Raw genomic sequence first — 15,897 nt, forward strand, 5'->3', positions numbered from 1 at the left:
TCAGTAAGTATGGTCCCTGTTGTCCCCTTTTTTGATTATCAGATTGAGTTCAGAGAAATACCACTCATATAGAATCAAATAATAATACCTCTCTTCTTCATAGTGTGAGTTTCACTAAAATACACCAGCAGCATTGTTTGCTGTGCATTTGTATTATTTATTTTAAACACATTAATCACCAGGTGTTCATTGTTTTGAGCATGTTTAGTTTCCTGCCTATTTGATGGAGTTGTTGCTTTACTCAAATGAATTGCCAGCACCGTTCAGTAAAGCCAGCAAATTCTGGAATATTTAACTAGAATGTGCTCCTTCCTTCATGTTTTTACCATTTAACCCCCGTCCTGCTCCTACTTTGGACCCTATATATATATACAGTATATCCTGTAGATTCCTGACTAGACAAAAGAAAATATCTGTTCTAAAAGCAGTGTTTGACAGTACCTATTTACTCACTATTAAGAACAGTTGCTTGTGGGGCTGTCTACATAGGTGACCTTTCCCTGTCACTGGCTGTTTACCCTTGAAAATGACTCACACATATTAAAGCACTCTTTCCTCTCTAGCCACTTTGAAATCACCTCCTGGCAAAGTCATTCGCTCTAGTGTTTATAACCTCACTACTTGTGCTAGCTACATGATCTAATGGACTTACCTGAAAGAAAAACATATGGCGCATCATGTTTCATGTACACCACAATGCACAAAGCCTGAATTTTACCCCTGCTCCCCAAGACACAACTCTAACCTTTTACTATCTTTGATATGGGTGAAACAGAGTAGTGTAGAAAACAAATATTTAAATGTTTTTTGTTTAATTTGTATGCTAAAAGGTGATTCTCTTCACATCAATATAAAGACATTTTGTGACAATCAGATCCAGAGCAATCTTATTTGGGTACATTATACCTCTCAATGGTACTGTTGAAGGTATAATAATTACTAACTGTTTTGTGAAGGAAGAGAAGAAATGAAGGCTGATTGTGCACCCCTCTGTCCTGCAGTGAGAGCTGTTCTGGGCTTGTTCATTTGATTTGCTTCAATTTGATGTGCATGAAGGCAGCATCATTACTGGTGCTTACTTCAAAACACAAAGCAAGTCAGTGTGGAGACAGCAGTGGTGCTACAGTTTGACCACTAAGATAGGTGCAACAAATTAAAAGGCTTTCATATGTTACTCTGCAGAAGGAATATAGAAAAGACAGGGCAACAGCATCTAGCCTTAATTTCATTAACATGACTGTAGACCCCTCATCTGGTATTGGAACAAGTTACAAACATGTTAAATAAATGTATAGATAACAGATATCTACACATTTCTGACATATTAAAAAAACATTTAGATATGTGACTGACAGCCAAAGAAAGCCTTTAATGTCATTAACTTAATCAAAAATACTACATGTGTACAAGATAAGATTAACCCTTATGAAGGGAAATTCAAAAATGTATGAATAATGTATGTGTATGAGCAGCTTCTTATATTAACGCAAACATGTTTGAGAAGATTATTCATGTGTCTGCACGAGTCTTGTGTTTGAAGTGTGCATGTAGGATATCAGTGTCCTGTTTTACAACACCGCGATGACCAAGGTCACGTCACCTTTTTGTGGCCGTAGCAGTAAAAGTGATTAGAAGAGAGAAGATTCACATGCACCTCTTAAGCGTTTCTGTGCTCCTCACTGGCTTTATTAGCCTGCAGATCATGCTGCAGAGTTCAAGTGGCTGACAGCTCTGCAGAGAGCACTAAAACCCCATTAATCATCAGATAAACAGAGGTACCCTTTTATCAAATGACTGATGGCTTCGGGATGTCTGTGATTCTGCTGCTGAACTGTACAAATGAGGCTTTGTAGATTTACTGACGGTCAAAGAGCAGAACAACATTTTAAAATCAGCTAATTTTTATTCTTTACAAACTATGAGATGCCTCATTTATAGTCCACAAAGAACTAAGTTAAATTAGCAGAGGTACATCCTGTTACAAATCACAACAAAATGACTTCTCTTAAATAACTTTCATTCTACCCTTGTCATACCAAATCTATGACAGGAAGTGTTGTATTTGGCACAGGAATAGTATGATAATTGCGTTAAAACTGCCTGCATAATCGCTTGGAAATTACGTTGTTGTTTTTTTAGATGCTCAAGTACCTAACAATTTAATAAACAATGTTGCTACTACTTCAGGTAAAGTGCTACATTTTTGATAATAACTATTTGCACAGTGACATTAAGGGAGACTTTAGAGATACAGCAGTCCAGACCTGAGACTTCTCTGATAACACAAACCACAATATAGGATCATCTTGTTTGAATAGCAGCTTGAAAGTCGTACTTTAGTAATTTGCAGAGGCTTTTGTCTTTGTCTCAGAGGGAGGGATGGGAGGTTGGAAAATGGACATGGGGTGCAGCGAGAGAGATGGATGGAGGATAAGGTGGAGGCGACAGACGTCGTCCATGCAGGGGTGGTTCAGGCTGTCGGGAACGAGCGTCAGTGGCAGATGCATTACCCGTGACATCTCCATCCCTGCTGATGCTGGACTCTCTCTCTGTGTCCCACACACACACACACACACACACACACACACACACACACACACGCACACAAACACATGTGTCTAAATTGATTGAAGCCAGCGGTTTGGCCCCACACCAGGCACAGAGGGTAATGACTGTCACCCTTTTTCCCTCATCAGCCCCCTGCTTTAATCAGCACACCAACACACCAACACACAGAGTTACACGTGCACACACAGATATATATGCACATATATGTATATATATATATATGTAGTGTCCTATTCTCCTACACTCTCTTCCACTCTCCTGCTCTCTGAAATGTCAGGCTGGCATGGGGTTGTGTGGGGTTCCTCTGGAGAGCAATAAAAGCTGATTGGAGTTAAAACAGTTGGTCAGGCCTCCCCGCCCCAGCATCTGTTGGATTACAGTCAGCCAGCCTGTCATCTATGAAATGAAGGCCAGTATGGGAGAAGAGGGGAAAGGCCACAGCAGGGGACAGACAGACAGAATGAGATACAGGGAGGACTGTGTGAGACAGGGAGAACATGGGGGTGGCACACAGCTTGGTTTGGTAAAGGTTATATATAAATTAATAAGACATAGTATGAAAAAGGGTCAATTTGCCATCTAGCCAAAGAAAAACAAATGGAACAAAGACAAAAACAGCAATTGGTGAGGGGCTGCATAAAAGGAAGGACATACACACCTGACCTTTAGATAAATCTTTTCATCTCTCCATCCTTATGTATAACTGCCTCTGAGCACTGGCGGTGAGGAGCAATCCCTTTGACCCCCACCAAACCCTTTACTCCCCATAACATCCCTCTCTGCTGGTCTCCCTTTGTCACCCAGTACTGAACGCACCCATTGCCTCCACTTGCTATGTCCCCCCTGAGGGGATCATTTTCAGTCTAACAACTTCAATTAACCTTACCCTGTCATGCACACAAACAGACACATGGCCATCCACACACACACACATACAAACACGTTCCCCCGCCCAAATCAGTCAGAGGTGTTAAGGTCATTGAACTGAGAGACATAAGCTCCACAGAGCTTCTCCAGTGACATTGTAAAAGAATGTGAGGCTACCACAGTGCATGTGTATACCCTGCCTTTAAACAAATAACATAGACACTGTCATAAATCCTCAGAAATAATTAGAGCTGAGACAGCCAAAATAAATGTATTTCATTTCATGCTTGAAGAAATGGTAAATGCCTGCTTCATTTTGTGCTCCAGGATTAACTTTTGGAGGTCATGGGCCAAGACACCCTAAGGTTGGAGGAGACAGTGACCTACATATTCGTACTCACACAGTTTCTGCCAGTTTTAAAAATTACACAATGACCATTTGACATTGAAACTATGAGAATAATCAAAATGTGCTGTGCCATACTTGAAACTGAAATTGCAAAATGAAATAAGCAAAGTACAATTTAAGATCCACTTTGATAGGACAATGGGATCATTCTATGGGGGGCTGTGTGTGCATCTGCACACACAGCTTGGCAAGTTTGCTGGTATAAAGCAGATCTGGAGTTGAAAGATTGGTGTGTTTCCCAGTTGCACAACAGTAAACAGCTTCCAGGGTCTTTGGTCTGCCATTAAAAAAGCTCCTGCTTCTGTGTTTCTATGTGCATGCAAGCATGTATGCATGTGCACATGCTGTCACATGTGGGTTCATACATGCACATGTTTGTGCATGTAAAACAGGGAGGAGGGTTAAATGTACACAGCTGTTCTTCAAATCAGACTTGGCTGCTGTGTGAATGCCTGCAGGCAGGAAACTCATACCTACTCTTCCACTCATTTTCATCATCATTTGGCTGCTCAGTAACAATGGCAGGCTGCTGTTCAGGCAGTGAAGTCCAAAAAAACCAAACAAACAACTGCTAACATGATAACTCAAGTGTTTTAATATGCTGTAATGATGGGAGGAGGGATGTCTTCAATCATAACAATACACAGAGAGAGTAATGATGCACCATATTGTTTCAAAACCTCTGTTTATCCAGCCGGTTTGTTGCACTCATGATCATACCTTCGATAATAACTTTGAGACTACACAAATGAGCATACCGCCTGGCTGCTTATGCCTTCAGTTGACACCTGATAGAGGCCAAGGGGCTAAACCAATTTTACATCTACAGTGTATCTATCTATCTATCTATCTATCTATCTATCTATCTATCTATCTATCTATCTATCTATCTATCTATCTATCTATCTATCTATCTATCTATCTATCTATCTATCTATCTATCTATCTATCTATCTATCTATCTGTCTAGATAGGAAGATAGATAAGTGTGTGTGTAGAAAGAGATGTCTAGACATATAGATATATACTGCATGTGTACATACTCTGTGTGCCCCATGAGTGGATGAAAAGATTAAAATGACAGGTTCTCAAAGTTAATTAAACACATTAACTAACTAAATTATATACACTTTTATAATAGATGTAAATGTATGCACAGACATGCAATCTTTAATCCGGTACTAAAACACACCAAATCACTCTACAACTACCACACCATTTCCCGCACCCAGCAGAGCTCTCCCTGAGCTTATCTGTGCATAATTGCTGTTGATTGGTATATTATTGCTCTGGTTAATCTGCCTGTGGGTGGCTAATAAAGGAGCTCCATCAGGGATGTTATCAGCTGTCGACAGAAGGTGTGCATGGAGTGAGTTTGGAAGCCAAGAAAAGAAATGAGAGTAAGGACAGGGAAGAAAAGGGGGAAGGATTTAAAGGGAAAAGAGGTGAGCAGTGACTGTGAGATGAAAGGGAAAGAGAAATAAATATGTTTGATTTGTGTTGAAAAATAGGAAAGGGCAATTTAGCAAGGAAGGAGCTGGAGTCATAGAGAATTGTCGGTTTAAAGTATGTGTTGTTAAGGATGTGTCTGAGGTAAAGTAAGGTAACATGAGCAAGATGGATGTTGTTCTGACAGAGTTGTAAGAGTGAGCTTGGTCCCTGGAGAATCCTTTTATGATTGATGTGGCCTTGTTTCCTCTGCCTCAGCTCTTCAGCTCTATTTCTAAACAGAAGCTGGAGGAGAAAGAGGAGGTGGTGATTAGATTGCTCTCTATTACACAGCAGGCTGAGACAGGTAGGATATCACCCACAGCAGACACACCTCAGTCCCAATGCCCTGTGCAATAACAGCATGTTGGCAACTGACCCTGTGGTGTGAGAGGGGAAGCTAACATGACGAACTAGTGGTTCTTCATTCCACCGGGAGGCTAGCAGTGATTGAATTGGCATACGCTCCAAAGACCAGCGAAAGTGGTGGTGGAAGATAGAGACAAAGACAAGTAATTCAGTAGCAAGGACAAATAGAAGTTCCTTAGAGTCTGGGAAAGTTTGGAGTACATTGCTGTAGGCAAAGTGAGGACATTAAACAACAGGAGATGAAGTATGACTTCACAGATATTTAATAGAAATCCATCTGTCTCCAGCAGTGTCTTTTACTGTCACAGTGACACACAGGAGCACCTGAACACATTAGAGCGAAATTTTTGTTACGTTTCATGTCACAGTCCATGGCAAAGATGCAGTTTAAAATAATGAGCCAGGATGCCGTTTGAGGAGAATTGGCTTGGGATAATGGCCTGGTTCTCAGTGGCTAATTTTTCTGTCTCTGATTCAAAACAGTGTTATATTTTAAGGAAGGATCAATATTTTTTTCTGCATTAATCTTTAAGATAACCTGGAGGACTCCCAGGGAGCCACAGTGCCGTCAAACCACTATAGTAGACCTGGGTCTGAAGGGGAATGTGTAAATCTTAATGAATTATTTGATTTGATTAGGTAATAAAAATATGAGCTGCAAATATTCTAAATATTCTTGACATGGTGGTAAAGAGGATAATATGTTTAAAATGTTTCTGGGTTTGAACCTGTCCACCCACTCAGTCCCCCGCCCAAAGAATAAGTAAGCATAATAAGTAATAGGAACACTAGCATCGTTTCTCAATGAGGAAGAAACTAGTTGGACTACATTTGGATGCAAGTCCATGGTCGTGATTTCAGTATAAAGCAGGTGAAAAAATACCTTTATAATAGCACCCCCTGCTGGGGAACTGCTTGTATTGAGCCATTAGTTGGTAATATAAACAAAACCAAGGACAAGAGAGGTGTAGGGAAAATTGTCAAAATATATAAAGAATGAAAGCAACATAATAGATTCATAAGATAGACAGACTCAAACTACAGGAACTTCAGTTTGCTCAGTCAGACAAGCTATTCCTTTATTTTCAATGCACATTTTTTCTGTTTCTAAAGGTATATCCACTGAAATCCAGCTCTAATTAAATTTGATCAATTAATTTAGATTTTATTCTATTCTGAAGTGTCCTACAATAAATGTGAGCATTTTAGTGTGATACAGTAATTAATGTGTTTACTGTATTTTATGTATTTGAACTATTATTTATGTTTTTGTATTTGTACTATTCCTCTTTAAGTAATTCTGTCCAATTGTATGATGACAGAAACCCTCACAGCTGCTTTGGGTAAATGCTTAATGTTCAACTGCAGCACAACACAGGTTTGAATGAAAGCCATCTACAAAGCACAGGTGTCTGTTATTATTACACAATGAAGTGAAAATGGTCATTTGAATGTTTAGACCTGTAGCACTACATTATCACAAAAAGACATATTTCACTGGAACGGCAGGCAGCACTAGTCTGTATAAGCAACATTTGCTTACTTGGTTATGTAAACCAGCAAAGTGTCAGTGATCACGTAATATCTGAGCAGCTAGGTGTACCTGAATTGACTTTTCCTTACAACCAGCCTCATTTTGTTATCTTGTGTACATCTTCTAAATAAATATGAATGATTTGGCACATTTACCAAACACAGGGTTTCTGAAAACCTCTCAATTAGTCAGGAACTTCCATGCCAGCCCATGTAGAAGAATAATATGAGTCAACATATATGGGCTCCATCAATGCAGACATCATAATGTTCCCAGTATGGGGCATCTAGGGCTATCAATACACTAAGCTTCTTACAATAAACGCATTAGGACCAATAATGATGCTGAAAGGTGGTTTATGGGAAAATAACTGAAGACCTAGATTAAAATGTTCATGATCACAGGTCTGTGAATATGGACAAAACAAAAACAGTTATAATCATTTTTAAAAAGTACTTACTGATAAGATATTCAGATTTTGTATATCCTACTTATTTAAAAACCAAAGATTTAAAAACAAGAAGGATTGTAAATGTAACAATATGAAGGTGAAGGCTCTTTTCTTCTGCACACCTGTGGTTCATGCCGAACTGATCACTTTATTTGCATGAGGCAAGAGCTGATCTGCTCAGGTTTGCTTTTCAAAGCATTTCCAACCAAAAACATTTGAGTAAATGCAAACCTAAACATGTGACTATTAAAACAGACTACAGATTAGCCCAATTGTCATAGTGGTTTTTAGCCAAGGTTTACACTTTTAACTTACACAGACAGGTTATTAAACTGGTCAAAAAACTTTACTTTGACCTTTTGTGTCAGTTTCTGTGCATATTCTGTCATATGAAGGATACTTTGACCTAACATTCAAATGGTGGATAAAGCAGAAGGATATCTTTTCATAAATGACGTAACTTTACATCTCTCTGAGCAGAGAATATGCAGGAATAATAGCCTCTTGGGCCTTTGTCTGGAACCAGATATTCTGAGAGCACGAGTGTAGGACAGAGTGTTGATCCAGAACAATACGAAAAATGTGACTATCATATTATATTATTTTATTACTATATTATATCTTTTGTCGAATCTGTCAGACTAAGAAAAGTCCTGTAGATATGAAACACCAGTGGTTTGCTCAGCGTTGAGCAACAGTCTGTGTCGCACACTCTTAAACACGACAGCAGGGGGCGCAAAAATGCTGTTGTTCTTGTAGAATATCTTATTCTAAGCCCGTGTTTCCATTTACCTCAGGCTTTTGTAGCCTGACCCTCGATCCCTTCGCTGTCCGTCAAATTTCACGTAACCTGCAATTAAAATACAATGTGGCCTGTTTGACACGTTAGTATTTGTATGTCTGCTGTTAGTCACGTATAACACACAGCTGCACCTCAGACAGCGGGACTCAGAGGAAATCCCCAAGAACCAATCCGAAAAGAGCTAAATTACACAATATTTTCCCCCAGACTGAATTAGTCTGTCTTTCCTAAAGCACGGGCCGCCTGCATGTTAAACTGCGGCTTCTTCGTGTCATTTTATAAATATGATTCTCAGAAACTGATCAAAGATGCAACATCCACTGTTTTTCTTTTTCTTTTTAAGGCGAATGGTGAATCTGTCGAAATCTTAATACAGAAGTAGCACACAGGATGTTGCTGCCTCAAACTCCTTCGGACGTGACACTCGACACGCGGAGCAGCCACAAACGCACCTCACCTCATGAATATGTGCGCACGTCACGAACAAACCGGAGGCAGCCTTTAAATAGTGGGAGACCCTCCCTCTGCAGCACCACTGCTGCGGAAAAGCTGCACCGGGACAAGACACATTCCAGCTTCTGTTTCCACCTTCTGACTTAAACCTTAAAGGTAAGATTAGCAGTCCGACTCAAACATCAGACCGTATGCACACCACGGCTTCTCTGGTCCTTACATTCGGTCCTTTGCCTGTTAACAGATGACCAACCTGATTTTAAGAGAATGAATGGGAGAGCTAGTTTGCTGGTTGTTTATGTGCAGTGATGGCTCCAGTGTATTTTTTTGACAGGTGATTTTTTTTTTTTTTTTTTTTTTCATGTCGCATTTGTAAATGACTGTTTTGGGGTTTTTTTTTTTTTTTGTTTTTTTTTTTATGCGCAACAGGATGTGGGCCTGTGGATTTCCTACTTCCTATCACGTAACCAGCATTCTTTCTAGCGTCCATGTGTGTTAGAATATTTAGGGACACTATGGCCTGGTTAATACAACAGCCCTGAAGCGCTGCTGCTTTGGGTTCGTTTCTATAGTCTATGTTTCTATCGATATGTTTGTTTAGAAATGATTAGATGGGTTAGGTGGCGGGGGGTAAGCCGTATAAACGCACAGCAGAAAGAAAAGGCTTTCGTCCAGCATGTGGAGGTTTGAAAGACCATAAACGGTTGGATTAATTTTTATTTTGGACATCCAGGATTGCAGGATTAAGATCTACTCATAGTTGACTCCAGAAACTGATGTGACAGATGAGGTAATAAACCTCAGTGCTGGCCCGTCAGAGCTCAGCCTGCCTGTCCTGATGGTGATCAAACTAAGGAAATGTCATGGTGCACTAGAAATATGATACAAGCATATATGAAGTAGTTTTAGTCGCCCAGTTGTGTAACAACATATAAATCCCAGAAATTCATATAATCCAAAGCTTGAGATAAAACATACATGTCTTTCTTTCCAACTGTATTGCATCAAATTATTTCAGCTGCTAAAAATGTCACACTGATCAGGCTGGTTTCTATTGAGTATTTCAGCTTTTAGGAAGGGAACTTTGGCCAGTATTGAACATGTACAGTAATCATTTACTATAAGATAAGTGTCTTCTGTTAAAGAGCAAACCCATCAGTCTGGTTCTGGTTTATAGAAAGCTCTCAGCTCAAGTCTGGAAGAGATAATTGGATAAAGGAACATTAGATATGACTGTCCTGTCGGATACTCGGCTACGTGCCTGTGTCCACATCACAGAACCTGAGTAGTCATTCTGAAGCCACCGTGAGCACCCAGCCATGTCTGCCCAACCAGGAAACGTGAATGGTAGTGACGTCAGCTGAGGGTGGTCTGTGCTGCACGAGGGTAGGCTGCAGTACTTTTCCAGGCAGTGGTTGCTATGGTGACCCAGAGAGGCTCTGTGGCACACTAAATCCTGTCCTGAGACCTTTTCTGATAGTAATAACATTAGGCTGGAAACTGGAACTTGTGGTATGTGGGGGTGGTTAAAAAGGGCTCACTTTCGATTATGTAATGTGATGAAAGAAAAAGGGGGGGGTGGACCCAAATTGAGTCATTGTGGGATTAGAAGATGGTCACGTACACCCTTGTGAACTCATATCACAGTAATGAGTTCAAATGGTTACATACATTATGCAGCACCACTTTCTGGTCTCTCACTGTCTGTGTACTTGTTTGCTTACTCTTCACTAACACATCTTTCCTATCTCACCCTCCCCCTGTCTCCTCTCCTTCCCTGATCCTGTCTGTCTCCTGCCCTCTTCTTCCCCAGATGTCCACCAAGGACAAGCTGATCTGCCATGTGATGAAGGAGGAGCCTATTGGCTGCAGGAACAAGGTGACTGTGGTGGGTGTCGGCATGGTGGGCATGGCCTCAGCCATCAGCGTCCTGCTCAAGGTGAGAGACAGAAAGGGAACATGTTTGGAAGCACTGAATGTGTGTGCAGTTGTTCAGCATTGAAATGCACATAGAAAAAGTAGATGGCATAATGAAAAAAGTGAAAGTGACTTATATGGCCATGTATGGTGACCCATACCCAATTTGTGCTCTGCATTTAACCCATCAAAGTGCGTGCGCAGACACATACAGACACACACGGAGCAGTAATAGTGGTAGAGTAGTTTTCCCAGTGCCAAATATGACACATTAAGTTGTGGTATAGTCAAATCATGCAAGTATAATTAGGAAAATGTACTTGAAATAGCAAAAGTAAAAAAATAGCATTGTCATTGTTGTAATTAACTCATTTGTTTGGTGTGTTTATTGCACTTCTTTTCTATAGGGCTGCAACTGATTTTCTAACTTCATTTGAGAAGCTGTGAAATGCATTTTTGCACTTTGACCATTATTTCATTTACTTAACTCATTTCCTTAACTTGTCATTTCAGTTCAACTTGTATTTAATGAGTAATTAAATTCATAACTGTGGAGAGTAACTGATATGCATGTACATCAGGACTTGTGTGATGAGCTGGCCATGGTTGACGTGATGGAGGACAAGCTGAAGGGTGAGGTCATGGACCTGCAGCACGGATCCCTCTTCCTCAAGACGCACAAGATTGTTGCAGATAAAGGTGAGGACACAGAAAATATCTACAAGCTGACTGGAAATTTTTGCCTGCACTGACACACCCTACTGAATGATGTTTGATTAAACTATTTGTATGATTGCACTCATTGTACTTTGTCCCTTTGGCAGACTACAGTGTGACCGCTAACTCCAAGGTGGTGGTGGTGACTGCTGGCGCCCGCCAACAGGAGGGCGAGAGCCGTCTTAACCTGGTGCAGCGTAACGTCAACATCTTTAAGTTTATCATCCCCAACATTGTCAAGTACAGTCCCAACTGCATTCTGCTGGTGGTCTCTAATCCAGGTTAGTGAGATGGGATAGTCTGTAGGAAGGATGGAAATGTAATACAAGGTGTGGTGCAGCTTGAAATTGTTGAGGGATTAGAGAATGTATATAATGTTGGCACCTGCAGATTAATGGGTGATCATCTCTGCTCTTGTTCTGTACTTCCCCAGTGGACATCCTGACCTATGTGGCATGGAAACTGAGTGGGTTCCCCCGTCACCGTGTCATTGGCTCTGGTACCAACTTGGACTCTGCCCGTTTCCGCCATCTCATGGGAGAGAAGCTCCACCTCCACCCTTCCAGCTGTCATGGCTGGATCATTGGAGAGCATGGAGACTCCAGTGGTATGCAGCTCTGACTAAAAAAATCTCTGCAGCCCTCTACTATACCTGTTTTGTTGATCCAGTTTATCTACATCATGTGCATGTTTTATGTTGGCATGATTCTTTGCATATACAATTTGAGTTACAAATTTCATGTCTTACTCACAGTGCCTGTGTGGAGTGGTGTGAATGTTGCTGGAGTTTCTCTGCAAGGACTCAACCCTCAGATGGGGGCTGAGGGTGACTCTGAGAACTGGAAAGCGATTCATAAGCAGGTGGTTGATGGGTGAGTACAGTGTCTCTTCAGTAATCCAATAGTCATCAAAACGAACTGCATTGCAAACCTCAGTCTCCCACCACCAATTTGACCAGGGCCAAAAGGCAAACGGGCAGATACAGCACATTATGTTATGGGTTCAGTAAGGCTTGGCAGCCAGTACAAATACAATAGGTATGCTACTTTGTAACATAATGTACAGTAGTGCTCAATGTCTTTTATACTCCAGTGTTTGACTTGTTGAAATACCTGACAGTAAAACAGATCAAGCACACGTTACTCAGTCGACTTTAATACGCCATATCCATGGCTCCTTATGTGTTCCTCACTGTGTGTAACAGATCTGTTGGATTTTGTTTTATGTTGAGTCATTCCTTTTGAAAGTGAAGTGATGCAACAGTTTGCACAGTAAACTTTGATACTGCACCATCACCTTTTTAATCTTATTTACATCAGGTCTTCAGGGACTTCAGTCATGTGCAACATAATAGGATCATAGATGTTTATAAAGGCTTTGGGTACGAATTTATTTAAGAGACAAAGACAAGTGTCTCGGGATGAAACGACTGCAAAGTTGCACCACTTTCCATCCTTGTGTCCAGTGGTAGTCTCATTTAAATTTATGAAGCAGTGAGATGCTTTTCTCTTCAGGGTCAGTTTGAAAGCATAATAAAACTATACTAAATAAAATGACAAAGTGAATTTCACTCTGCATGCATACATTTTGACAGAATGAAAACCTCAACAGAAAAATAGCAATGGATACCTGACTAACATGCTTCACTCCCCCCTCCCCCCCACCCAATGTGTGCATGGTACAGAGCCTATGAAGTTATCAAGCTGAAGGGCTACACCTCCTGGGCCATTGGCATGTCTGTGGCTGACTTGGTGGAAAGTATCTTGAAGAACCTGCACAAGGTGCACCCTGTGTCCACACTGGTCCAGGTGAGGACCCAGGGAGAAAGATTTCCAGGGTTTATTCATTTACAAAACCTACCCTGCTTTTTTTTTTTTTTTTTTTTTCTCCCCCAGATGTTATGAGATGGTAATTGTTTGTTTCCCCTTCTCTTCTGACAGGGCATGCATGGAGTGAAGGATGAGGTCTTCCTGAGCATCCCATGTGTCCTGGGCAACAGCGGCCTGACTGATGTCATTCACATGACACTGAAGCCTGATGAGGAAAAGCAGCTGGTGAAGAGTGCTGAGACCCTGTGGGGTGTACAAAAGGAGCTCACCCTGTAAAGTGTGCTCCTGAATCTAATAGTTCACCCTGAAACCACACTATACACCATGTGGTTGACTCCCTCCCTTCTACCATATCTCCTGTGTTCCTCACAGCAACAGGCAAGTGAGACCTTTGAATATCTAAGAAGGGCAAGTGTTCATAGCCATGCCAGTGCAGTTTAACTTCAGATATTCACACATGGGTGTTTTCCTTTGCTGCCTCCCATGGCTTCCCCTCTCATGACTGAATTCTTGGAAACACAACTTGTACCTTTAGGCTTTAAGCTTGGCTTATGTTGGAAAGAGGTGATATGTTTGTTGTCCTGTCTTGTTACATCAATTAGCATCTGTACTGTATGTTACTGCCTTTTCTGTACACTCCATGTTTGTAGTTTGTATTTATTCTGATTGTTACCAGTTGCTTTTTTTTTTTTTTTTCCATTTGGTAATCTCTGTTTTTTATTTGGCGTATAATGGAGACATTCCATTCTGAGGGGGACTTACTATCCCCCTAGTGTCATAACACTGCTGCATATATCACTGGGCCAAAATCCTGTGATACCAAAGTACCTTGTCATTTTAAACCTAACCACAAGTGCACTGACAGAAAATACTATTTAAAGGGGTAAAGTTCATAGCATTGACAAGAAAGGTTACATCTGAAAGTATTGAAGGGGCTGCTGCCTAGGTACCTTGCTATAATTTATGATGTAACAGAGAGCCAATGGGAAACAGTCAGCTAGAATCATGATGTAAGGTCGGGTTATAAATCATAAGGTGGTAACAATTCTGATGAAAGTGTCTTTTGTGCAGCATAGAGTATTTAAACTCCACCTGACTCTGGAATAAAGGGCATAAAGAGAAAACTGATGCTATTATTTATAACTAAGATCTATTTATGTATGACTATGCCAACATTAAACACGGTCAATCACTGAGAAACTGTACCTGTTGTGACAACTGGATATTTTTATTTGCCTTAACATCAAATAAATCTGCCAGGATAGTGCTACTCATTTGTCCTTTGTCCTTTTGTGTCATGTAATCAAAGGGCAGTTTGCATGTGTTTACAGACCAGCTGACTCAACTGCTCTCTGCACAGCTACAAGTCAACACACTAGGTCAAAATGTGGTCATGAGCATCTGTGACACTTGGGTTTACACTGTTGACCAATAGCAGTAGGCTCACTATTTGAGGTTTTAGATGTGACAAATATGCTTAAACCATAAATTTGGGATTTAAAAACATTATGGGAAGTGAATTGTTTCGTTTGGTCTCTGTATGGGATTTGTGGAATAGTCATCAGCTTTGGCTTTTAAATTTTTTCCTTTGTCTAATTGATGTTACAGAGAACGAGTTACATCTAACTTTTGTGATTAACTTATATAGTTGAAACTATATAGTAGAAAATTAATAAAATGACCAGAAATTAAAGCAGATATTTATTTGTACTGATTTACATAAATCTACAGATATAAAAGAACAGGTGGTCTATGGTTGAACTGGAAACAAGAAAAAAAAAAAACATATTCTATCATACAATTCAAAGTGCATTTAGTAAAAGGCTAATTTAGATGAGACATTTGCAAACTTTACATAAGTTAACTTTTTGATTAGTATGAGTTATTTATTTTGTTCCTCCCAACATATGAGCTGTAGTCAAATTTTACTAAAGACCAAAATTTCTTAGCAGGACAGAGAATGAATGAACAGCACATGAAAACAGAAAAGAAAAACTTCCTTTGTCATACCTTCCAATGAAGTAAGACTGCCTTCAACCTTAATTAACATTGTACAGAGTAAAATAACCACTGTAGCTAATTCATAAATGCAGTCAGACTGAAAGGTAGAACTGAGCAGCTGACACATGAAACAACCTCACTCATACCACTGTAAAGAAACATACAAAAAGGAAAATAGTAGTGTGGGTAAATGGGATAATTCAATAGTCAGCTCATTGACAAAACCAAAGACAGTGAGGAAATACAGTTCAGCTCCATGTTCACCATCACTTGCACTGTATGAAAAGCAACCCCATGGCTGCTGAACATGACCAAGACCACCAACAGCATTAAATCCTGAGGCTGAACCCCTGCCCATCCTGAAAGGTTGTCCTGGATATTTATATCAGAGCTTAACCTTTTCATTATGAGGGGTTGGATATGTGGAGCTATCTACAAAGCCCCTCTCTGCTAGCCACTAACAATTTGTGCTTACTAGACAAATGACTTTGT

The 15,897-nt window shown here is 40.4% G+C and overlaps 1 protein-coding gene across 2 annotated transcripts; it reads left to right on the forward strand.

The window, feature by feature from the left end:
- Nucleotides 1–8,942: 8,942 nt before the first annotated feature.
- On the forward strand, nt 8,943–14,674 carry ldha (lactate dehydrogenase A4). Of its 2 annotated transcripts, XM_026310542.1 has the most exons (8): nt 8,943–9,097; nt 10,755–10,880; nt 11,440–11,557; nt 11,683–11,856; nt 12,009–12,182; nt 12,330–12,447; nt 13,260–13,383; nt 13,516–13,680. In XM_026310542.1, the coding sequence occupies exons 2-8, from the start codon at nt 10,755–10,757 to the stop codon at nt 13,678–13,680; spliced, it is 999 nt and encodes a 332-aa protein (XP_026166327.1). In that variant the 5' UTR covers nt 8,943–9,097. The 2 variants fall into 2 exon arrangements, with proteins under 2 accessions (XP_026166327.1, XP_026166328.1); XM_026310543.1 differs by lacking the exon at nt 8,943–9,097 and having other exon boundaries at nt 13,516–14,674.
- The last annotated feature ends 1,223 nt before the right edge of the window (nt 14,675–15,897 follow it).

Source organism: Mastacembelus armatus, chromosome 6 (genome assembly GCF_900324485.2).
Source record: "Mastacembelus armatus chromosome 6, fMasArm1.2, whole genome shotgun sequence".
In the NCBI taxonomy this organism is placed as follows: domain Eukaryota; kingdom Metazoa; phylum Chordata; class Actinopteri; order Synbranchiformes; family Mastacembelidae; genus Mastacembelus; species Mastacembelus armatus.